The 25,951-nt window shown below is 40.1% G+C and overlaps 1 protein-coding gene across 7 annotated transcripts in view; it reads left to right on the forward strand.

Annotated features, from left to right (window-relative positions):
- TC2N (tandem C2 domains, nuclear) overlaps nucleotides 1-21,697 on the forward strand; it is a 36,009-nt gene extending 14,312 nt beyond the window's left edge. For 2 of the 7 annotated variants that reach the window (XM_061359905.1, XM_061359904.1), the window contains exons 2-12: nucleotides 4,690-4,813; nucleotides 5,457-5,687; nucleotides 8,754-8,918; nucleotides 11,743-11,834; nucleotides 12,295-12,370; nucleotides 13,684-13,784; nucleotides 14,669-14,785; nucleotides 15,746-15,958; nucleotides 17,880-17,994; nucleotides 18,460-18,659; nucleotides 21,492-21,697. In XM_061359905.1, the coding sequence (XP_061215889.1) occupies nucleotides 4,747-4,813; nucleotides 5,457-5,687; nucleotides 8,754-8,918; nucleotides 11,743-11,834; nucleotides 12,295-12,370; nucleotides 13,684-13,784; nucleotides 14,669-14,785; nucleotides 15,746-15,958; nucleotides 17,880-17,994; nucleotides 18,460-18,659; nucleotides 21,492-21,602 (1,488 nt within the window). In that variant the 5' untranslated portion in view covers nucleotides 4,690-4,746 and the 3' untranslated portion in view covers nucleotides 21,603-21,697. Of the gene's footprint in view, nucleotides 1-3,310; nucleotides 3,814-4,689; nucleotides 4,818-5,456; nucleotides 5,688-8,753; nucleotides 8,919-11,742; nucleotides 11,835-12,294; nucleotides 12,371-13,683; nucleotides 13,785-14,668; nucleotides 14,786-15,745; nucleotides 15,959-17,879; nucleotides 17,995-18,459; nucleotides 18,660-21,491 lie in introns of those variants that run through there. The other 5 variants (XM_061359906.1, XM_061359907.1, XM_061359909.1 and 2 more) reach the window with 5 other exon arrangements.
- The last annotated feature ends 4,254 nt before the right edge of the window (nucleotides 21,698-25,951 follow it).

The following is a 25,951-nucleotide window of genomic DNA, read 5'->3' on the forward strand; positions in this document are numbered from 1 at the left end:
TGCATCAGGAGCGGCTTTTGCTGTGCTATGTTCCTGTTAATCTTCTGAGACCTGCAGGGGTACTGTTACGCAATTTGAAGGATTTATATGGCTGGGATTGACTGCGTCTCCTGGATATGAAAGGCAGAAAGGCACAGAGGTAGCATAAATGTGCTGTTTGGCTGAGGTATGAACTGGCAAGCTTGAGCTCACTTTCTGCACAGGGCAAGATCCTGGGATGTTGCAATGTATCATGGCTCTGCTGGGGCTACTGGAGCTATAGACACTTATGTCATTTGAGGATCTATCCCAAATGCTGAATAACAACTTTTACACCTCCTGCTTTGCGATGACTTCCTGCTACTAGAAATTTTGCTGTGATGTGTTTCTGGAATGCAGGTCTCAGAATGTGTTTCATACATTTATTGCTGGCAACGAATCTCATCACCTTTGAAACCTCTGGTTTAGATAACTTTCCCAGTTTGACACCAGCTATTTCACCTTTGTATCTGTTGCATGGTTTTAAATGTGTTACCTGATCAACTTCTGTGGAACACTGCTGTGTCTAGATGCTGTAAATTCATCGACAGCCTACAAACTTGTTGCAAAACACAGCCTTTTATCATAAGGCAGCAAAGACCTGAATTTTTTTTTCAGACTCCTTTCAGCTTTTAATATTTAATACTGTGATCATCCTTTTTCTACCATGTTCTTTTTATTTAACGAGTTGTTGAAAATATTCACTTTCTTCTCCAAACAGCTCTGTCTTGTAATCATCCTGGAGGCATTTGGAACTGAAGTCTTTGATACTTTGTTTATCTGATTTTAGCTCATTCAAAATTTCTATCTGAGAAATCTGGAAATCATTAAGATAATTTATGTTCTCCATCTAAACCCATTAAAATAGTAGTGATTGTAATTGTCTAGGCTCAGTGTATGTGTGTGGCTGGTTTTTAAACTTTGTTGTTTCCAGGATGTTCTAGTAACTTGGCTCTTCTTCTGCCTTGGTGTGGAAGAACTATTGCTGAGTTACATTTGATTATCTTATTTTGGCTTGATACTGGGAAGAGAGAAATAAAAAAAGCTTACTGAAATTAGTGGAAAAATACCAAGGAAGCCATAGAGTTTGAGACAGAGTGACAAGATCTGGGTTCAGTTCCCTCTTCCACTGCAAATGATTTGATTTCTTGATCTCATTTATTTTGTCTGATAATCGAGGATAATTCTCCTTTTCTTCCTATCATTTTCTCAGTCTAATATCTCCAAAATGGAAGATGTCTTTGATGTATGCATATTGCCTAACAAAAATTGACTTGAAAACTTAGAGATGGGGTCAAGGAGTCCTAACTTCTTGTTAAGAATGGTATTGCTGGAAAGTCAGTATTTCTTTGCGATTTGGTGGTGCACCCAACAAATGTCAGTGTTTAGGTGGTGCACCTGACAAACTAAACTATAGTTCAGGTTTATTTGGAAAACTTCCAGGTAAATGCACGTTAGTGCAACCTTTTAACAACTCTTACATGATACACTAAGGATTTTTGGGTAGCTGACACCTGCAGAAGTTTCTGGCATGTGGGAGAAGTGTAACCTTTGATAGAAATGTCAGCCTCTGTCAAGATCATGAAATACTGGTTTAATTTTCTGCAAGATTTTTGTTCATTTTTGGTTAATTAAATATGCAACAGAACCTGATAAATTTCTCTCTGTCCCACATGATTAAGATGAAACATTTGCATGCAGTGAAAGTTGTGTAACTAACCTTAAGTAACTTGGGAAACAAAGATATGAGAAAAAAAATGAACTGGATCCAACCCATCTAATTTATTGCCAAGATAGCTCTTCTGAACTAAACAAAAAAACCCCCATATGTATTTATCTTTGTAGCTTAATGAAGTACAGAGATACTGTATTGAGACCATCCATGTTAGGATTTCACAAAGCAAAGTGCTCAAAGTGGAACGAGAGAGCACTGCATGTTGGTGATCTATCCCTCCGCAAATGCAGTCTTTTTTTTTGTAATGGGGGTCTGATAGAAGTCTAGGAACAAAAGCACAAATTTTGTCACTTAAACCGTTACATTTTTAAGCTTAAAATATTGAAACTTTTTTTTTTTTTTTTTTTTTTTTAAAACCCTGTCTTTCTAGGTAAGGCACTCATCTCCTGATGGAAAGGCAACTCGTGACAGACTATTTACATTTGTTTATTTGCTTACATTAATGGCTTCAGCTAAATAGTTCTGGGGAAAATAAGATCCCTACCATAAACTGAATCTTCTCTGATGCAGAAAAATCAATTTTTCCACTTTATGTAGGTGGAAAGTGGGATGGTTACTGACATTTTGGTTTCTTCACCAGCAGTAGTGAATAAATTCAATCTGGACATTTTGAGATAAAAGACTGTTTTGCCTGTGCAAACTGCCAGTGAGGCTTAGATACCATTGTTTCAAAGCTTAGAGCAAATGAAGCAGCTGTTTCAGCCCAGTTTAAACATGGTGAACAAGAGTAAAGCATATTAACACCAGCTGTGTATTGATAACAGCTGGAAAGGAAAATCACTGCAAGGGAACCTTAAAGTAAACTTGTAGTTCTAGCAGGCTTAGGTATCATGAGCATGCCTCTGAGGGAAGAGCAGCAGTGAAAATTTGATCCTTAGAAACGTGAAAAATTTAGTGAGAAATTCGCTTGCCTCTTTTAGAGCCCCAGTATAGATGCAGAGCAGGTTCTGGAGTCCGTGGCATGGCCTCTGAAGATTTTTTCATGCTGATCTCATACTGTACTTACACACATGGGCAATTTTGCGATCAGAGCAAATACCGAGTGATGGATTCTGTTCAGGGTTATGGTGTCTGGATAGAAACTGAGCTGTAATCTCTTCAGCAGTATTCCCATTTTCCAGAATAACGTGTGCTATTCGTATTCAGGCTGCTTCTGAGGTTATTACATTCACTTGAATTTTGTTTATTTTGGTCTATTGAGCAAAAAGAGCAGTATAAAACTAGAGGAAATAGTTAATGTCACTTAGTGGTAAAACCGGCAAAAATTATTCAGAGAAATTGTATTAAACCAAATATTCCCTTAGGTCCTTGTTGCATAATGGGAATACATTTTAAGAATCGCCTTCTAATTAGTAGTTTGTGATAGCTCAGGATTAAGAATATTTCTGGAACAATTATATAGTTATAATAATAAACCTTCAGTATATTTCACATTTTAAAGATACCAAGTTAATTCAAGACTTCCTCATGAAGCCACGTGCTCTCAGTGACTTTGCAAAACCCGTAATGTAAAACATAACTAGCAGTACTGAGGTATTGTAGGGTGTGAAAGAGCAGGTCAGTAAAGATACGTTGTGTTTGGTCAATATTTGCAAATTGATACATCTGTTGATAACTTTCAGTTGCTCCCTACCTATGGAAATAAATAATGTTAACACAAGAAAGCACGTTTTCTAAGTTAGATGAAGTGTCTGTAGCTTAATATCTCCACTTGGCATCCATCAGAATTTCGAGGGGCTTTTAATGAAATAAAAGTTTTGGGGATATTAGTGTTATTTCCACAGTATTTGTGTGGTTCCCTAGCTGTCTTTGAATATGCATACAAAGAAAATGATGACACTGTTCAAGCGGCAGGTGGGAATGACTCCTGTGCTGGAGCAATGAAACTTTCAGCAATTTCTTGCCATTGAGATAACTGAGCAAATGTGTCCATTTGTGTATAATTGTCATCTTCTCTCTATGCTTTCCCCCTTTCTCTTCTTGTCTTCTCCATCCTTCATCTAATATTTATGTGCTGCCTGGTGTCTTCTGACCTCCATGGAGCTGGAATCATGTCTTGGGTATGTTCTACAAAGAACCTTGTGTACTTTAGGTACATGGAAAAGAACTAGACTTAGACAGCTAAAGTTTTGGACAGGAGGCAATGCAGCTGTTCGAGTCCCTCTGAAAAGAGAACATAAGGATATGAATAAAGACATTTAAATGAGGCCAGTTAGCATTGTCATAAATTTCTTTTAATGTTAACCAGCTGTTATAGATTTGTTCTCATTCTTTGGTAGATTACATGCCTCTTATTGTGCTGGAAGTCAGCGTTCTCTATTTCTGTATGCATAGCAGACAATAATATAATAAAACAAGTCTTCAGATTCATGTGTATACAATTATGAGAAAGCAGTAGTTCCTCAAAGAAGGCAATTTTGGCATAATTCATAACAAGTGTTTTTAAATGTGAAGAATGGAATATGTTGAGTGAAAAATGTAAACGCATACGGATGTATGTGCAAATAGCACATGAGTGAAAGAGGATAGGAGAAGCATGAACAAGGGGAATGGAATAAAAAACACATCTTGCAAATGACTTGACAAGACCACATCAAAACAGCTGTAAAGCTGAATAAACTCCACAGCCCAGTGATACACAGAAATATGAGAAGAATTTTAGTGTTCCCAAAAGACAGGGACCTATCTGAGGGGGTCACTGGAAGTACTTGCATGCTGTATGTTAAAATGATCTCTTTCTTGTGCTTTTACATAAAACATAATTTGTCTTGGTTAAGATCTGAGTAAATCTGATGGCTCTGATCCTTTTAGGACTGAAGTAACTTTCTCACTGACCCTGGGACTGTGTCCAATAAGCAGTCATGTATTAAATAACTCATAATACTGTATTTTGATTTCAATTATTCCCATCTGCCATGGTTTGTTGTGTTTTTCAGGTTTGATAGCTACACTGGATCTTTGATTGTGATCTCTAAATCGCAACACTGGAAACAATGGCAACGGAATGTATAAAATACTGCTGTAAATGGTGTTTCTGCATGGAAAAAGAAAAAACTTCTCGTGAGTTCTGACATAATGACATGAACTAAGGGTTTTGCTGTTCTGGCTTCATTAATTATGAGATTTCCCATTAGTAAAATGACTGTGCTACAACTGATAAGCTTGAATTCTTTTATGATATCCAAGATTCTTTCCATACCTCATCTGAAGATTGAACACATGCTTGTTAGCACTAGGAACTGGAATTGGAACTGAAAAATAACACTTGTCTGAAGTCTGCTCCTTGCAGCCTAGAATGTTGTCCAAAAAAGTTAGCTTGCTACCCAAGGTTGTAATTGTCTCGTATCTTTCAAACTCTTAAGAGTGAATGCTTTTTTTTTTTCTTTTTTAAACTCTCAGTGGATTTGCAAACATCTTAGATGTCTGAAGAACTCTCCTATGATACAAGTGTAGCTGTTGTGAGAAATCACTTAAGAGCAAGGTAGCTATAAATATAGTAGCTTGGACAACAAAGAATTTGGATCAATGCAGGTGTCATGAGGATGAGTATCTTTTCCAGGTGCTAGTCCTGAATACTAGTAAAACTGAACACTAGCAGTAAGGTATCAAGCACAGATCCTGTGAAATAAGAGTTCTGTTCATAGTATTGCTCAAAACTTAATACACATGTGGACTGTCTGGTTTTCTTGCATTTTATTTTTAGCAGTTTCCATGGTGAAGGAATCTGAAGCAGCAGCCACAAGCAAACCAGCTATTGTAGAGAAGCCTCCATTGTCTTCTGTGTCAGTGAAGCGTCAAGTTGGCTGTTCAGAGGATTATCTGCTTTCTAAACTGCCCCTGGATGGTCAGGAGGTACCATTTGTGGTCCCTCCATTCAAACTGGCCTATGTACAACCGAAGAACCTTCCTACTATCTCATATGGAGGGATTCAAGGTAAAATATAAACAGCATTGCTTAAATAGTTTTCTAGCTTATGCTACTCCTTAGAAGTTGTCAAGTATCCCTATTGAAAACATATGTTTGCAGAACTTTTCTAGAAGCCTGCTCCTGTTTCTTTTATCTCTGGACACTCAGAGAGATTTTGGGAAGGATGTCTTCCCACTGTGAATCTCTGTGATATCGCATGAATAAAACTGAAAGAGAGGATTGCACAGCAGTGCTCATACTCAAAAGGAAACAGAAGCTTTAGTAGAGAGTTTATTGGAAGCAAGGAAAGACCTAACACATCCCTAGTATACAGATGACTCAAGTAAAGAAAGAGGGTGGTCTGGCTTTCATGTTTAATGAACTGATATGCTTTAACATACTAACAGATCTTCCTTTTCAAATTTTTGCTGATAGACAGCATATGCTACTACATGGTGGAATTTTTTGCCCCTACTATTTCCTGCTCTGTTTGTTACTCTTTGGAAGGCCAAGGGTCATGGATCTCAGTGGAATCAGGTTGCACATGCTACTGGAATTCTTTGCTTCACGACAATCTTATGCTTCAACCTCTATCAGTTAGTCCCATGCTCAGACTGCCAAAATGATGTACGTGCAATTTAGGCACAGTGGCATTTTAAAAGAATAGGAGCCTGGCCCAGTAACATGAGTTTCAGGTCATATGCTATTGCTAGGATGTTGGTCCTGTGAGGGGAGGCTCAGAATCAGGTAAGGGGAAATTCTGGCACAGGGGCATACCTGAATGGTTGTTTTCTCTAGAGTTGCTTTGCTTTGAGGCTGTGATAAGCTTTCAGTCCCATGTGGTTGTATTTCTTTTCTGAAGGTGGAAACCCTAGTAACTGAAAAAAAGTCAACCACATGTTGCATAATAACCAGTGCAGTACTACCTAACTGCTTTGTGTTTGTGTGATTTTACTGCCACACTTCCCTGTTTTCTCTAGGTCCTTGCTGTTGCTTCTTTTGTCCTCCTGCAAGCCTATTGCCAAACTGCCTCTTCACCCATCCCTGCTGGTAACAATGACACCAGAACCGGGCTAATCAGTTTAGCAGAGCTTTGGGTATAGATTGGGCATTCTGTATGTAATCTGGTTAATGATTTTTTTTGGTGAGGTCTGCCTCACAAGACGTGGACAAGCAACCTAATAGCTGAAGGTAGAATACGTGAGGCCCTCCTTGTCTCTGAGCCTGACCTCTGTTAGCCTACTTGCCTGCTAGTTCAGTAGCTGGTTCTTAAAAGAAACACCATCCTTGGACAAGGTACAGACATTCAGGACATGGTCCTGGTAATCCCCTTTGTAACTGGGTCTGGGCTCAGGCTCTGCCTTGCTTTGTCCAACCTTATACTCAGGATAGTGTACAGAGAAGTTTGTCAGGACTGGGAATTCTGCTTTATCATCATTTCTGAAGGACCTGGTGAACAGTGGCCCTTAGGCTATAAACCTGGTAGATCTTCTAGCAAGATGACCTGACTGTGAATGATTATTTCTCTTCAGCAAATATTTTAAATTCTTGAACAAATATTTAAAAAGTGGCTCTTATGTCAAGTAGGCAACTGCCATTCCTCTTTCCAAATATAAATACTTATTTTTTAAGCTTCATTAAAGTTCTGTTTAAAAATGCAAAGTTTACTTTTTAGGGAGATTTACTAAACACATTGAAGTGAGCTCTCATTCCTTCTTCATATTAGCCAAAGTGTATTAAAAAAAAAATGTATTTGGAGTATTTGCCTCTTAGGCCACTGTTAAATACCTGTAAAAGTCCAAGTTCTGCTCTCAGTTCCACTCCATTTTCTGTGCATGTCTGACCATTTTCCTGTAGTGAAACTGAACATGCTCAGTGTTAATTCTTGGAATCCCTTCTGAAAGCAATTAAGCTCTGGCAGCTTTCCTCTTTAGTGCTCACTGCAGCATGTCTCATGCTGTCACAGAAGTAAGCTAGCAGGAAGAAGTGCGCTCCTGCTCTGGAACACTGGCTTTTCCATCATCTGCTATGTGGCAGTTCTTTGTGGCCTCACTTCTAGTGTTCATCCTGATTCACATCATACTCAAGCCCATTATACTTGAATTAATGCTTTATCATCTCTCATGTTCCATCTCACTGTTTTAGTTATTCTTGGTTACTTACTTTTACTAACACTTGGTAGAAAGGATTTTACAGCAATAATAGTTTGCCTCTTATGGTGCAACACACTTCCAGAATTGAAGGCACTTTATAATGGAAGAAAGAACTTTTTAACAGATGGGTTGAAGTCCAGGAAGGTGAAGTGAAAGAAGCAAATGCCAGAGCTTTCCAGAGTCCAGGTCACCCCATCCCTGTTCTCTACTGTACTGTTATATGCAGCTTACTTTTGCTCCAGACAGACAAAATGAAGCACTAGAGCAGCAGTTCTGCTGACCGAGACATGTACATTTTTCCCAAAATGATTATAAATAAAAGAAAGAAAAATAGGGAACCTGTGCTGTAATGGGCTGAGTAAAGGGCTGGGTTTCAAGCAGTCTCATATCTGTCTACTTGTGCCTCAGCCAACAATTCAAATCATTTTGGACCAGTGATCTTACCACTGACAGACTTCCTATGGAAACTGGATGACAGGGAGACTGTAGTCACAAGTTTCATTATCTTTCCATATGAGACCCTCCTGAAGGCTTGGGGGTCCATTAGCTGAGTGGGAATGTACTGAGAGTAGGTAGCCAAATAAGTCAGAGGTTTTCTATACACATGGCCCTGCTTTTGCTGTTGATTTCTATCTTGCCGTCTGGTTTTGGAGCCTTCTGTATTTTAACCAGTTAGGCATTTATTGTGGAACTCCAAGACAGGGTATGCATAGCTTTTTATGGCCAATTTAACTCCTGTGTTTGCAGGCACACTGTGGAAATCTGACATACTGTGCATGTGTGTTTTCTTTACTTTTACTTCTTTTTTTCCTTTTCCTGAAGTAGATAATATTGAAATATTTTGTCCTTTGCCCTGAAGGCAGTCTGCCTGCTTTTTGAAGCCAGGCAGCATGTGTTATGTCTGGAACTCTTGCATTTGATGTTTACTTGTGCACTGCAGAATCTGCCAGAGCCTCATTTGGTGACCGGAAAGCAGAACTGCACGGCGTGTACCAGTGGCCCCACTATGACGTGTATAACCCATTCTATTTGGAGCAGCGGGTTTCGCCAGATCTGATTAGGCGCTTCCAAGCAAAATCAGATAATAGGAAATTATATGGATCAGGTGAGAAGGATTGCACCCTCATTTTTCTGTCTTTCTGTCTTTCCCAGGGTTTACTGGTAAGAGAGAAAAGCCATTAGTCTACAGAAGACGTGTTCAGTTATAGCAGTTCTCAAATTAGTCTGCATGCTATAGATGCTTCTTGGTTGGTGAATCAGTCTGTGGAGCCAGTTCTGCTTGACTTCCAGCTGCACTGCTATTTTCTGTCTTTTGAGGGCTTAAAAAGGCTTGCATGCATCACAAATTGGCAAGGCAAGTTAGTGTAGCTGCCTGTGATCTCAAACAGGATGCAGTACTGCAGATTCCAGTTACCAGTAATAGGAGTGAGGGAGATGGAAAAAGGAGGTCAGGCAGTATGTTGAGTGGAGGAATGCATGAGGATTGCATATATACGGAGAGAAGAACAAGCACCAAAAAAACATCCAGGAGTAGATTATAAGAATAGGTGCAAAATGGGAAGTGATGCTATATGCCAGCTTTTCTGTAGTTTGCCTTTGAAGATGCAGGAATGTCCCTACTTCTGATTGCAAGTGTTTAAGAATGGCGGAGGGCTGAGAGATAGTAAAAGTTCAGGTAGAAAGTGTTTAGCTATCTAGGTAAAAGTTTACTTCTGTGCTGTTCATTAGTATATGTATCCTATAATGAATACTGTTTAGATTAAAGTAAATGACTCAGTGCTGCTTGCTGTAAGTGACTGCAAACACATTCAGAAAACTCATGCAGTCAAACAAATGTACACACCTCTATTGAATCAGAAGCTGGCAACAATGTGCATTTTAAAAGATGTTTTAGTTAGAATGGAATAGCATGCTTCTTTTACAGCTGGGGAAAATATCTCTGTGGCTTGTTTTAAAAAGAATTCTGAATCACCATAGAGACTACGTGAGAAGACTACTCCATTTATTTTCTTTTTAAGAGAACAAAACACACATAGCATTTCAGCCGCCTTTAACGCATATGGTTTCGCTAGGTTTTGTAAGCACCTGTGGTGGGAGCCAAATGGGTTTTATAAACTGTCTTGAATTTTTCCTTCAGTTCATCATCTCTCTTATGCTTTTCTTCAAGCTAAATAAACGCTTCACTAGTTTTGTCTTAGGAAGCTTAAGAAAGGTTGCTTAAGTGTGTCTAGAGTGCAGTTCTAAAAGGTCTTCTTCCTCCAGAGTTTTTTTGACAACTCTTTCAGAACCTACATGATTCTCTTCATGTGCATCTATAGGCTAATTAAGCAAAACTCTAAGCCTGTTTTGTTGCAGCAAGTGCTATGATACTATTCTGGGGGGGGGGGGGGGGCTTAGAACAGAATGTGTTTATTTGGAAGGTATGAAGTGAAATTCTTGACTTTTCATGTGGCGCCCACTCCCCGTGTTCTTTGAAAATATTAAGCAGCTTTAATAGGTGCAGCAGATTGTTACTGTCTTTAAAGCATTTTGGTGATTTGTAACCTGTAGGCTCAAGTGGATGTTTCCCTGTGAAAGTCATGAGTACTGAATATGGAATAAGTTTCCATCACCGTAATAAATTTCAAATTAACTAATGAGCTGGACTCTACTACTTGCTCCCATTGTATCAAACAAGATTTCTAGGCTTCATATGATATTTTAGTGGTACTGCTACACCAGACTTCATGAACAACTCAGCCCTTTTATGTCATGCATGGGAGAGAATTTGGAGCTTGTGCCAGCCATACAGACCTTCATTAAATTTTATCTAAATTATTGTATTACTTTCCTTCTCCTCCTACGGGTTCTCAAAACTATCTTTATCTTTTGTTCTCTCTTTCTTCCTTGGGAAAAGAAAGACTTGTTCTTTATTGACATATTTTACAAGAAGCGTAATTGTTTTTTTCTTTTGATAGCAATAGAAAGGGAAATAAATTTTCAGTAACAGTGATGTAATTCTGTTAAGCTATGATCAGTGAGTTGTAATGGAAGTCTTCCGAAATATTGTAACAATTCTGAAATACTGTAACGCAGCATTGCAAGCGAAAGCTATTCATTGCGTGAGACAGTCCCAGAAGCTAAACCATACTGCTTTCAGTATGGGTCAGTTTTGAAGCTGGGAGGCTTTGAAAATCTCTTGTACATTACTGGAGTCAGCAAAGATTCCTGAAACAGTGGCACTAGTTCAGCTCTCATTTTCTACTGGTGCTACATACTATGCACAGACAACCGTGCTTTAGCTCTGCGTTGCTTTTAGGTCAACAGAAAACTGATAGGCTCTGTTTAAGCACCTCCAACTGCTGAGGAAACTATCCTTCTATAAAATAAAGATCTTGTTTTTTTGCTATAACAAGTGCCTGTCATCTTAGAGTTAAGACTTGCTTCATCTGAGATCTAGGAAGAGTGCAGATTATGGTGCTTTGACACTGTGATCAGTAAAGCTGGGGAGACTGGGACAATTTAGCAGGAAGCATGTTTTTGCACTGGGATGTTAACTGTGGAAAAATTTTAAAAAGGAGATGAGCCTAAGCCCCAGCTCTGGCTGACTGTATTTAGAGACAAGGCTTTCTGTTTGGCTAAAGCATCTACAAAAACAACCAGGTCTCTTGAGGAAATAACTTTGAGGCAGGCTTCCCCTTCCACCAGTGCTACCAATGTGACCAAGTAAGTTCAAACTATTTCAAAGACAGAATTGATTATGATGTTTTAATGGCTTGTTCTCTCTTGAAAAGGGGAAGCAGGGAAAGGTGCTGACATCCCTCCTTAGGTATTGTTTAGCTAGTTTTCAATCCTACCATAGGTCTACTTAAATGTTTAAAAAGCTTCTTAAATTTTTTTTTCTAGCAACATTGCTTACATGACTTGTATTGTTTGCTTTGTCTTTTTAGTTAGTGATTTGAGATCCAGTGCTTTGCCTGGACCATTTGATGTAAGTCGTTCAATGTTTGACCTCAGAAGCCCACCTCATCGCTTCATGAAGGTGAGTTCCCCTTGTAACTTAGGTTATACTGAAAACTCAGCTCACTTGGTGTATCTGTTCCTGTTGCATTGTGTTTTCAAAGTAAACACTGAGGGCCATTGAACTATGCACTGGAAAGACTAGGGGGAAAAGTTCAGTGTCTTGACCAGCTTCAAGAGGCTCTTTCCTGATGTCTCTTCTGACTACTGGTGTTTTGGCCCAACAGGCTGTTGAGAAAACTGAGCAGGCTGTTAGGCACGCCAAGACAGACAAGAGGTTATGGTTCTGAGCTGTCCATATCTGTGCTGTCATTGTGTTAAAGTAGTAATTCCATGCTGCTGGATGAAGAGATCAGAGGGACTGAAACAATTATTTGAAATTGGGTGTTGCTTGCTTTTTATCATGTCTTGTCTGATGGTAGAATCTCTCTGGGTTTTTACATCTGTTGCCCTGAATGAAGTGACTTTATTTTTTTCTCCAGAGATATGATTCCTTATCCAGTGTACCCAGCAGTACCTCTTCCAGGAAAGATTCACAAGGCAGTAACAGGAGTCTGGGTAATGTTTAGTTTGTTTTCCTTGTAATGAAATAATTCCCTTTGCACTTGAAACAAAGTTGTCTCTGCTGTTGATGGGAGAGAGTGTTTGGTCTGAGTATATTTTTTGTTTGAGGTTTGTTTTTTGGGGTTGGGTTTTTTTTAGGTGACTATGATTAGCAAGTCAGTTTGGAGACTACTTCACAATACGAAATGTAGAGTTTTGGACTTGCATTTTCCTATGATCAGGAGTTTCAGCAAATGAGCCTTTGAGGAGTTCTCAAATGCTTTTGAAAAAATCACCCCTGGATTACTACCTCAGTGAAGTACAAAACTGCAGATGTTCTGTTAGGATCAAATGCAGCACCTTGGTCACAGTTCTAGTCCTTTTTTATGTATCACTGTTTTTCTGTGGGAAGTACCTGGAATCCAATGCCCATATTACACTGAGAATTAGGAAAGAATATTGCATGCCAACCTAGTATGCTTGTTTATGAAAAAATACTGGAGATACTGCAAAATTAGCCCTCAAAAATTAATCAAGTCCCCATGGAACTGACCCTGCTGGCAGACAGAATTTCACCCAGTCTCCTCAAAAAGAAGACTGGAGGGGCAATGACCCAGTATCAGTTATGCGAGAGAAACACTGGATGTTAAAAGGTTCTTCCGACTTGGTGAAAAGCACAATAGTAAAATGTTTATTAAACTGGAACTGAAATCCGAGAAAGATAAAAAGCAGACAAATTTGCAACCTTAAGAGTGGAAGTGATCAGTCTAAGGGAAGTTACAGATTATAAATGTGTCTCAAGCATATGCTTTTTTTCCCTTCTAAAAGTTTTTCAAGTACAACACAAGTTATAAAATTCAATATTGATAACTGAGGTAAACACGAAGGCTTTTAGCTATGCAGAAGGTCAGGCTACAGGACTTTATGGATATTTTGTCCTTAAAATGTAGGTGTTAAGGTATTTCACACTTATTTTGAGAGAAGTTTTCAAAGATAGGCAGTCCACCTACTAACAAGTTCCCTTATTATAGAATCATAGAATCATAGAATAGTTAGGGTTGGAAAAGACCTTAAGATCATCAAGTTCCAACCCCCCTGCCATGGGTAGGGACACCTCACACTAAACCATATCACCCAAGGCCTTATCCAACCTGGCCTTGAACACTGCCAGGGATGGAGCATTCACAATCTCCCTTGGGCAACCTATTCCAGTGCCTCACCACCCTAACAGGAAAGAATTTCCTCCTTATAGCCAATCTATTATTCTTGGAATGAACTTCTAAAATACTGCATTACTTTCAGAAACACTAATTGGCTTTCTTCCATAGATACTATAACATTATCAGGTGATGAACGAGACTTTGGAAGACTGAATGTGAAGTTGTGTTATGTTTCTTCTGTAGAACAGATCTGGATCACAGTTTCGCATGTAAGCAAATATAAATAACTTGATTGTTATTTACTCAAGTATCTATTTTACTAAGTGATAATTCTCATTAAATTTGCCTCCCTGTTACATTAAGGAATACTTTTAGGAGAAAATTATTTCTAAGTATCAATATAGGGAAAGTTCAGTATAATGTAATATTGGGCATCATTCAAAGTATCTTCCTCTCCTTCTCCCACCCATTTCGCCCTCTCCCCCCACTGCAATCTCTGTTCTGCTGCAATAAGTAGAATCTACTTGATTCAAAAGTTGAATCTAACTCTGTATGTTACTATACATATGTTCTGATTGTGGAGTGAGGAACTGTTCAGCATAGGTAAGAAAGATGAGGTGCTCATAGGCTGGTCCTGCTATGGAAATTTGGAGGCAGCTAATTGGAGCTGGTTTGGAGGCAGCATTTAATAGATTTTAACAGTTCACAGTTCTTTCAGGGCAGAACCATAACAACACTTTGAGGACATGTAACTTCTTGTGGCTTTTTTGTTAGCTAATGTGATATTGTTTTGCTGTCTGCTTTATAATTTTCCAGGAACTATGAATAATTTTTAGGCAGTGGAAGTCTGAGTAGTCAGAAATCCTCATAACTACATCAAGTGATAAATAATACATAAGGGATTTCATGATTTATCTGTTGTCAAATCACCACATAGTGAAATCATTAAAATCTACTTAACAATTTTTTACCCTCTGGTTGTAAAAAATTAATTATTAAAAGATCTGAAGTGACGCAATCATTACATTGGCTCTGATTTACAGTCAGTATTACAGGAACTAAGCGTATTTCTAGAACAGTGTAGAAGACTCTCAGTTGTCTGAAGGCCAGAGTCTTACGTTGTCTAAAATGACTGTTTTTTTCAATGTTACAGTGCAAAGACCTAAGCTGGCCTTCTAGCTGTGGGGAACATCCTCGTATCTATGTCAAGGGAATTCTCACACTGCCCAAACCAGTGCATTTCAAATCTTCTGCCAAGGAAGGGTGTATTGTAAGTAGAGGCAGGAAAAACACAAAGAAATCTTTTCCCCAAAGAAATAAAAGTGAAATGTAAATGTGTTTGGTTTATGTTTTGTTGGGGTTTTTTTTTTTGTTGTTTCTTGGGTGGGTTTTTTTTTTTTTGTTTGTTGTTTTGGGTTTGTTTTTGTGGGGTTTTTTTGTTTGGTTGGTTGGTTTTTTGTTTTGGTTGTTTTTTGTTTTAATGTACCAAACATTCACTCCTATGCCATATTTGCTGTGGTAGTTGTCTAAGTTCTGGTTATTTCTCCCCACCTCTCCCAGCCCCCCTTCTCAAAATCCTATTAAAAGCCTTGTTCCACTTCCTCTCTTGCATTGTACTGTTGCCCTCCTCTCCCAAGTCAGCAGGACAGATAGATAGGCTTATAGGGGACTAAACCATGAACTGCTGGCCTTGGCAACTCAGTTGTTGGGGACTGGAGGAAGACTGGGCATAGCTGTAGGTGCACATTCACCCCAGGGAAGGTAGATGTAGTACTACCTCTCATTAGGGCAGGAGATGAAGTTCATACATGGGACAAGACTCCTGCTAGTGTCAGTAAGTGAATATTAAGGGGGTGGAAGGTAAAGCAACATAAAACTTCCATAATGTGAGTCAGAGGTAAAAGAAATAAAATTAGCAGGAGAGACAGAAGCAAAGGGCCACAGAGGAATTTGCTCTGACAATGTGTATGTTATTGTAAAGCTCCAGAAGAGATGGCTGGCCTCAACACATTATGGTAGTGAAAAATAATAGAGAGCTTTGTCCCTGCCAGGGTGTGACAATGAGGTGGTGAGTCTGTGGGGATTTACCACTGCAAAAACACACTTTCCATAGCAACCTAAAATGGTACCTGGGAGCAGTGGCTATAGGACCAGGAAGCCCTAGTCTTTAGGGTTTGAGTTGAGTGTGACTCATATGGTGGTGATGTTACCCCTCTGTTTTTCCTTCTAGGATATGGAATTTATGGAAACTTTTGTATTTGCTATTAAACTGCAAAGCCTGCAGGCTGTCCGATTGGTATTTAAAATCCAGACACAGACTCCCAGGAAAAAAACAATTGGAGAGTGCTCCTTGACACTGCGGGAGCTCAGCTCGGAAGAATCAAGTCATTGGCTGGATATATCTCCTCCTTCCAAGGCACCTGTAAGTGCCAATACTGCAAAAGTATGTTGCTTTGTCAACTAGAAATATTGCTGGGAATGAAAGTAAAGTAATTTAGTAGTAATTTAATGTTAATGCAATTGGGGGGGTGTGTGTATCTTTTCTTTTTACCCTTTTTTAGTTTTTTTCTTTCCCTCATCCCTCCTCTCCCCCGCCCTGTTCTTGAGGAAAGGCATTTTGATGGGGAAAAAATGCAGACTGTATCTGTTCTGGTCATAAACTGCAGCTGTTTCTGAGAAAATACTAGAGCAAGCTCTTCCACACCATGGCCTGCAGCTTGAGGGAGCAGTTGTCTGGGGAAATGTTCAGCAATGTACACCAGGTAATTGCCTTTTCTGACCCAAAAAGCGTCAGAAGATCCTTAGGACTCACAGCAAGAGCTCAGAGCAAATGGAATCTGTTTTTGTTATGGAAGAAAAGTGCCAAGATCTTCAGTGGCTTGAAACTGCAGAGATAGCTATATATTTAATGTTCAGATTCCATGCTGTGAAGTAATAATTCAGGCAGTTCATTTCCATTATCATAATAAGAAGCAGGTGGCTTTCACAGCGGGATTTCCTTTCCCCCTACCCTCACTTTGTTTGTTTCTTCAACAGATTGTGTCTAGACATTTGTATTTGCAACAAATTAAACTTGAATTAGCAATTCAAAAGCAAATTTTATCTAAGTGTGTCTGAGTAATATGAATGACACTCTTGATTTCTAATGTAAGTTACACTTGACATTTTTTAGTTCCAACAAGAATAACCATATTGCTTCAAAAGTTGTAAGCTTAAGTGAAAGAGGAAGCTGTTTTAGAAACTGCTTCATCCCAGTGTAAATTCCTGTATCACCTCATGGTTTCTCTCTCTCTGTTGGCTTTCTTCACCATTATTTCTAAGAGCCCTCCAGACACTGCTGGAATTCACCCCTGTACTACCCTGTCATGCACCAAGTACTCGCCAATAGAGAGCCAAAGCTCAGTTGAGTAAGTGGCTTCCTCTCAGGGTTACACAGAAGTTTTGTGGCTGAGCTGCAAAGAGAATTTGGGTCTCTTTGATGAACTGGAGCCTGACTTCACTGTTAGTGACCTGTTCCTCTCTTACTTGGTACATTTTGCTTCACTGCAGTCCATTAAAACTTGAAGTGAAGTAGAACTAGCAAAACCCTTTTAAATGGAGGCTGTCAGGAAACCTGGGTCTCCATTGGCCTTCTCCTGCTGTTCTTAAGTGCTCAGAGTACATTAGCATCTGACAGGAGAGAAATGAGGAGGCCTCAATGCACCCTTGCAACTAGAAAAAATACTATAAACTATAAAATACAAAAATTCAGGCTGGAGCTTGCAGTACAGTCAGAGCGCAGGGGGTGTGTATGTACCTAGGTATGTAAAACCCAAGTGCATCCATAACATAGGAAACACCACAGCATGCAGTCACCCTTTTATATTCATAACATTAAGTGATGGGGTCTCGTATCTACAGAAAGCATTGCTTATATCTGCATGTTGCAAAATTCAGAAGTTTGGGAAAAGAACTGCAAAGGTTTTTTGCACTAGTGGAGCATAGTGGGTCTCTCACTTCCACACCCAGGTTTAGGAGAGCTACAATGGCATGCCTGGTTTTCCCTGTATGTGTCTGCACTTACTACTGAGGGATCTTTCCCAGGTGACTGTTTTTATCCAGTGTCTCTGGCTGCAGCCCACTAGGGCCATCTGTGTGCTGCACGTAAGCAGTCCGCCAGTGGAGCACATGTACTGCCGCTACAACAAGTGCAAGATACACTTATACTGTGCATCTGCAGGTTGTGTATACACCACATACTTTTATTTCTGTCCAGGAAATCCCAGATATAACTGTGGGAGCCCAGCATATGACAGAATTCCTGTGTTTCCTGAATTTATAAGCAACTTAATCCAGATGTTATAGCAACATTCTTTTGCTTGTAGGTGTGCTGTGCAGAACTTCAAGTAGGAACTTGTTTTCAAGCAGTAAACAGGAGGATACAGTTACAGATTCTGGAAGCACAAAACCTTCCAGTTCCATCCACACCACTGTCTTCAAGTAAGTTACATCAGCTGTCTCATGCCTAAAAGCATTTGTAACAGGTAAATTGCTGCTCAAATGGGTTGGCAGTTCATAACATTCCTTACAAACCTCAGACTAACATATTGTGCAGTAGATTTCCATTGCCAAGGCTTGTTTCCACAGATGTCTTACTTGATTACTTTTTGTTTGGTTTGAAATTATGTGTTTATGTATTTTGGAAGGTTTGTATCCCAGTATTAATCCTGACATATAAGACCATTAGCCTGCACTTGCTGTTAGCATACTGTGTTAATCAATTCAGTATTATTGAACATACTCTGTGTGACTAGTCAGGAAAGCTATTGCACAGTCCTTTTGGCCAGACTTTTGGGAATTTACTGCAATCTGAACAATACATGTAGATCTTGTCAGTTCTTTTTGGGGTGTGTTTGTGAGTAACCCTTTGTGTGCTATGCCTTTTTCCCCTCCCTTTTGTGCTAGATTTCTTTGTGAAAGTTGGAATGTTTACTACAGAAGGGATGATCTATAAGAAGAAGACTCGTCTTCTGAAGTCCACTAATGGCCAAGTGAAGTGGGGAGAAATGCTGATTTTTCCAATTAGCCAAGCTGAACAAGGAATTGGCTTTCTCATCAAGCTCTACAGCAGAAGTTCAGTGAGAAGAAAACACTTCCTAGGACAGGTTGGTTTCTCCTAACTGGCATGATATCCTTTAATTAAAATCCAGTTCCACAGGTTTCTTGGTATGAGTTTTAAAATACTTTAAATAAGGTGGCATATAGCAAAAGAGTAAATGCTAAAAAACTCTCCTGGATGTAACCGAAGAAATAATAGTACTGGGCTCTTAAACATGCCCTAACATCAGAATGGGTGTTGACACTTGATTTTTCTTTTAAGAAATCCTGGAGTCATTTTTGTGTGGAGTACTACTATGTGGAAGATTCCTTCAAACAGACAGACGTACAATCTCCTCCTTGCGTCTAGGCTTTCTAAAGAAAACAAACCACACTATCAGGAGTTCCACAACCTATACTGTACTGTACAGAAAGGGAGTGTGTTGGCTTACCATATCAATACACTTGTGTATGAAAGGAATTGTCAACAGCTACAATCAGATTGCCTTCCTGGGTAGAACAGTGCTAAAATCAGCACAATATTCTAAATGTGTATGATTGAGTGATAGCATAGGTGACCAAACACAAAATTATGTTTGAGTGCTCTCTCTCCTCATCCCCTCTTTTAAACAGCTGGAACTTCAGTACTGTCTCTTTTGAAAGCATTTGCATGGTCATATTTATTTAACCACCATAAAACTTGGTAGTCTGGTGTCTTTATTCTCTGTCTTATTCCCCTTGTTCTATTACAGTCATCTTGCCCCTTCTTTCTTTCCCACCCTACTCAGCGCTTGTCAGGTCACACCTGGAATACTGTGTTCAGTTTTTATCTCTGCTATACAAAAAAGATGTGGACAGGCTGGAGAGGGTCCAGAGAAGGGCCACAGGGATGATCAAAGGACTGGGAAGCTTGCTGTATGGGGAAAGAACTGTATTTATTCAGCCTAGAGACAAGAAAGCTCAGGGGAGCCTTATCACCGTGTTCCAGTATTTAAATGGTGGCTGCAAAGAAGATGGAGACTCCCTTTTTACAAGGAGTTGCCTGGAAAAGACAAGGGCTAATGGGCACAAATTACTGCTGGGGAGATTCTGACTGGACACAAGAGGAAAATTTTTCACAGTGAAGACAATGAGCCACTGGAATAGTATCTCCAGGGAACTGGTGGATTCCCCAGTGTTGGACACTTCTAAGATTTGGCTGGACAGGGTGCTGGGATATCTAGTTGATGTTGTGCCCTGCCTAGAAAGATTGGACCAGATGGTCCTTGAGGTCCTTTCCAACCTGGTATTCTATGATTCTTTTCCTTCTTGGTATAGCAAGACATAGCTTTTCTTAATGCTGTCTGCTTTCCCTGACTCAGCTAGTTTTAGTAGCAAAATTTTAATGTATGGTTAAATGAATAATGTAGAATCGATTTTGAAACACCAACTGTAATGTCCCTTGTCATATGAAGGGCTGTGCTATCCTTAGGTACAGAAAGTAGTATTGTCCCATTCTGGTGATGTTTCTTTGCCTGTTGAAGACATGCAGTTGTAGGAGATGCTGATATGCTACAGCAGTAATGTGCCAGCAAGAGTTATGTGCAGTTCCTCCATTTTATGAAGCCTCATGTCACATATGTTCCATCTTTTCGCAATTCCTGTTGGTGGATTTGGAATAGGAAAAAAAAAAAGTTAGAATTGTTCATCTTATTTGTGCTACCTTGAAGCAAAAATAAATGGGTATGACTTGGAGTCACTGAGCAATATATGAGGTCATCTCAATCTGATGAGTTACATTTAATCACAGATCTTATTTTTAGGGGCAGGAAATGAGCTACTTCTGCTCCTCAGAGGTTACTTGGAAAGGTTGTTTCAGCTCATGCAGGCAGACATTGCCACATAACACATGAAGACATAAAATATGGCTCAGGGAAAAATGTACTTTGAGCAATTGGCTGGAGAGCTGGAAAAAGATTAATATAGCTGGATCTATTAATTTTGTTCTTCAGAGGGTGATGTTTAATTGGATGCTGTTCTAAGCAGACAATACTTAGATTAGCTTGCTTTTACAGGCATGTCTTTAATCATGAGCAAAATGTATATTGAATCTCTGTGGACATGTCTGTGGTATTCTGGAAGACATTATTCTCACTTCTTGAGGACTCCATGCCTCAGCAGTGTAGGCTAAATGTGCTCCATAGTGAAGGTTTCTGAGAAGTCTTAAAAGGACTCATTCTTGGAAGACTTGAGGAAATAGAGTCCTGTAAATAACGATACCTACTTACATAAGCAGAATTCTTTTTGGCAATGAGACTGGTGATAATGTTCAGAGGAAAATGTCCTCCTTGTACCTCATTTCCTCACTTAATGGCCACTATCCATTAACTGAATACTGAGAAAGAATGGACTCCAACTGCGTGACTATGTGTGGTATGGGCATGCTAGTAACTGTGGAATGCAGGTTTGGCCTTGTCTGTTGGAGTGTGCAATTTTAAATGCATATGAAAATGCTGGACAGCTGGCTGAGGATGCCAGATGGCTTGCAGCCAACTGGAGTTTGAAAGCATAGAGCCATCACTGGCCTTCATGAGCCCTTGACCCTAGCACGTGCATTTGTGTGGAGCAAGGAACGCTTGACTTAAAACATCTTATTAAGCACAGAAACATTAGTATGTAGTGAGCTCTCTAAACTATTTTAGAGACTAAATTTAAACCCAGACTCCATGTGTTCCCAGATGACAGCCAAAATATGTTAGTTGCAAGAGAACTGTATTTGTTGGTCTTACTCTTTGGTCGCAGTCTACATGTTGTATCTCATTCTACACTTCCATGGTATTTATTTGGAGCCAATACATTCTGGGCCTCTGTGTTTTATCAAGTAAACTCAATTTTATTTTTCTTTTTGTTTCTTTCTGCAGATCTGGATAAGTTCTGATAGCAGTAACAGCGAAGCAGTAAAGCAGTGGAGAGATACTATTGCTAACCCTGAAAAGGTTGTTGTTAAGTGGTACAGCATTGGTCCGTCTTGAAGACTACAGATAAAACTCAGGACTGATTTTTCTACAAAGATATTCCTACACTGTTTAAAATAGTATAAATAAAAAGAAAAGTATCGTCTATACAAGTCTTTGGAAGTGCTCCAATACATCAAACCTCCATGGTAACAGGGAAAACTCAGTTTCATCAAGAGGAATACTGGCTAAATATTATTAAGAGGAAAACTTAGGAACTGGAAAAGTGCTCATTAGATTTTAAAAAATCCACATTGAAAAATACATTTTTGTCCCTTTCAGGCTCCATAAGAGCACAGAAATCCACTCTTGGAAAGAAGCAGGTTGAATCAGCATCTTCTTCACTAGTCTCTGGCTGTATCCTCATCTGCAGCCTTGTCTTGGGCACACTCCAAAGTTCACAGGAATCAGTCCAGTCAGTGGCTTGATCCTACATACCTCTGAGCCTCTCGGGCTACACCCGTGCTGACACCTTTTGATCAGAGTAGTTTGTGCCTGAGTAAGTGGGAAGGCTGTGGCAGTAAAAGGCATAAAGGGAACTTTGCTGTAAGGCAGTATCCAAAGACTTTTCTAGTCTCCATCTTCGATGAATTCAGTTCCCTGACATGCCTGCAGCTTGTGTGTTCCCCCATCCTTCTCTCTAAACAGAGTGATTGAAAGAAAAGAGTTTCTTTGATCTTTGCAAGTAGGGCCCTCTAGACTTGCTGTGTTTGGGTGAATTCTGGTTGGAATCAATGGAATAATACAAACAGGCAACCACCCTGCCTTGGATCAGGGCTAGTATTTTTAGATAAATTTCTTGTGTAGAATTCTTATGTGTAAACCACTTCCTATCTAATCAACAATGTTCTAGCATTTGCTTACATTGCTAAAACCCAGACTACCATGTACGACGGAGTAAGCAAATATTTACTGACATAAGTGCTTTTTGATATTAATTAAAATGCAGCACAGTATGGAACTTAGACTTTGTTTAAAAGATGGGCTACTATGCAGAAATATTTGTTACGTGTCTAGGATGGTGAAAAATTACGTGTGGGAGTATTTTGTTACTTGTTTGTAGCAAGAAAAAATTCCCATATTTTTATTGCAAATTATATTTTTACTGCAAAATTCTATGACGATTTTTTCTGTCAGTCCCCATATTTTCAGGGGCTTATTGACAGTTATTTTTAAGGTAGGAAAATGCCATGTACATGACTGATCATATATACAGGCCTCTGCCCTACTTGAACTATGGGATTTGAAAAATATATTCTATTAAATCCACTGCTTACAGATTTACTGTTTGCTGTCTGGACTGTGCAAATATGTACGTTTGTATAGACATTGAGTAATTTTAGCTTTTTTTATAACTTGAACCCCATTCAAACATTTGACATGGACAAGAGTGGCAGTGAGAGCACTTGCTGGTTCAAGGCAAAGGAACAGCGGGGAGCAGAGAAAATGCTGTAACAGGAAAGCACGTTGTATTTAAGTGAAGAGCTCAGAGCATCTTTATTATAACTTCTTTGACTTTGAGTAAGGGTAAAAAAAATGGAATTTCTTTGATATTTCTCTTTTATCAGCTGATAATTAAAGCTTTTAAAACTTCAACCATTTTTGGTTTTTAAATTTAGTATTTTGAAAATGGGCAAACAAAAGAATTTTCCCAGGTTCTTACATGTTCTGCTTTTCACCAGTTCTATAAACAAACTGGAAAAGTCCTGCATGTTACTCAGAGAGCAAACATCAGTTCTAGCTCTTACTGACACTCTTTGCAGAGTTCCCAGTAGGCCTAGAGGATCTTGACTGACAGCATTAACTCCCAGACAGTTTCAACATTTGGCCTGGCCTGTTGGGTAACATGAAAAAAAGGAAACCGGACTAAGCTGATGTTCTTGGAGTATCTTTACTTGAATATGAGAATCTTTTTATTCATTGTGGCCGAACTGCAGTAAACAGAGGTGGAAACTGTTTCCTTATGCAGAATGCTGCTGTACTTGAAAGAGAAGACAGGGAATATCCCAGTACTTTTGGAGGCTTTGATTCTACACGGTGGTTCTACAGAGATTGCGAACTCAGTGGATACTGTGTAAAATGGGCTTTTTGGGCTGATTAAGGACACCTAGCCCTTTAAAGGCCTAACTAGTAACATCTCTCTTTTCCTATGTTAATATCTGATCTATGTGTTTATAATAAAAGTTATGGAAATACTCCATCATTTTTCCCCCCAATTATTTATACCTGTTTTACCAGCATCTCAAAATGAAGTCCTACCTTTTTCATTGAGAAAATCGTAGAATCATAGAATAGTTAGGGTTGGAAAAGACCTTAAGATCATCTAGTTCCAATCCCCATGCTGTGGGCAGGGATGCCTCACACTAAACCATGTCACCCAAGGCTCCATCTAACCTGCCAGGGATGGGGCATTCACAAGTTCCTTGGGCAACCCGTTCCAGTGCCTCACCACCCTCACAGTAAAGAACTTCTTCCTTATATTGAATCTAAACTTCCCCTGTTTAAGTTTTAACCCATTACCCCTTGTCGTACCACTACAGTCCCTAATGAAGAGTCCCTCTGTGGCATCCCTATAGCCCCCCTTCAGATGCTGGAAGGCTGCTATGAGGTCTCCACGCAGCCTTCTCTTCTCCAGGCTGAACAGCCCCAACTTTCTCAGCCTGTCTTCATAAAGAGGTGCTCCAGTCCCCTGATCATCCTTGTGGCCCTCCTCTGCACTTGTTCCAACAGTTCCATGTCCTTTTCATGTTGAGGACACCAGAACTCCAAGTGAGGTCTCACGAGAGCAGAGTAGAGGGGCAGGATCACCTCCTTCGACCTGCTGGTCACACTCCTCTTGATGCAGCCCAGGATACGGTTGGCTTTCTGGACTGCAAGCGCACACTGCTGGCTCATGTTCATTTTCTCATCAACAAGCACCCTCAAGTCCTTCTCCGCAGGGCTGCTCTGAATCTTTTCTCTGCCCAGCCTGTAGCTGTGTCTGGGATTGCTCCGACCCAGGTGTAGGACCTTGCACTTGGCATGGTTAAAATTCATGAGGTTGGCATCAGCCCACCTCACAAGCGTGTCAAGGTCCCTCTGGATGACATTCCTTCCCTCCAGGGTATCAACTGAACCACACAGCTTGGTGTCATCAACAAACTTGCTGAGGGCGCACTCAATCCCACTGTCCATGACACTGACAAAGATGCTGAACAAGGCCAGTCCCAACACCCATCCCTGAGGGACACCACTCGTTACTGGTCTCCAGCCGGACATTGAGTCATTGACCACAACTCTTTGTGTGTGGCCATCCAGCCAGTTCTTTATCCACCAAGTGGTCCATTCATCAAATTGATGTCTCTCCAATTTAGAGACATCCTTGTCGTGTGGGACAGTGTCGAATGCTTTGCACAAGTTCAACTGCTCTACTGCTGTCCATCAGTTCTGTAGCCCCATCATAGAAGGCCACCAAATTGGTCAGGCAGGATTTCCCCTTAGTGAAGCCATGCTGACTGTCACCAAGCACCTTGTTGTTTTTCATGTGCCTTAGCATGCCTTCCAGGAGAATCTGCTCCAAGGTTTTGCACAGAGGTGAGACTGACTGGTCTGTGATTCCCTGGGTCGTCCATTTTCCCCTTCTTGAAAATGGGGGTTATATTTCCCTTTTTCCAGTCATTGGGAACTTCACCTGACTGCCATGATGTTTCAAATACAATGGACAGTGGCTTAGCAACTTCATTCGCCAGCTCCTTCAGGAGCCGCGGATGGATTTCATCAGGTCCCATGGACTTGGGTACATTCAGGTTCTTAAGATGATCTTAAACCAGATCCTCTCCTACAGTGGCCCTAAGGTCTTCATTCTCACAGTCCTTGAGTCTGCCTTCCAAGACTTGGGTGCTGTGGTCAGAGCATTTGCCAATGAAGACTGAGGCAAAAACATCATTAAGAACCTCAGCCTTCTCCAAATCCAGGGTTGCAAGTTCTGACAGCTTCCAGAGGGGGCCCACATTGTCCTCAGTCTGTCTTTTATTTGCTATGTACCTGTAGAATCCCTTCCTGTTATTATTAATATCCCTAGCCAAGTTTAATTCTAACTGGGCCTTAGCTTTCCTAACCTCTTCCCTAGCTTCCCGGACAACATCCCTGTACTCTTTCCAGGCTGCCTGTCCATGTTTCCACCTTTCCTAAGCTTCTTTTTTCCTTCAAAGTTTCCTCAGGAGGTCCTTATCTATCCAAGGAGGTCTCCTGGCCCTCCTGCTGCACTTCCTTATAGTTGGGATGCAACACTTCTGAGCTTGTAGCAGGTGATCCTTGAATATCAACCAACAGTCTTGGGCCTCCCTGCGCTCTAGGGCTTTATCCCGTGGAACCTTACTAGGCAGGTT

This window comes from Neopsephotus bourkii, unplaced genomic scaffold, assembly GCF_033783945.1.
Source record: "Neopsephotus bourkii isolate Nb327-2 ecotype Australia unplaced genomic scaffold, CSIRO-AGI_Nbou_v1 NB_998, whole genome shotgun sequence".
In the NCBI taxonomy this organism is placed as follows: Eukaryota; Metazoa; Chordata; class Aves; order Psittaciformes; family Psittacidae; genus Neopsephotus; species Neopsephotus bourkii.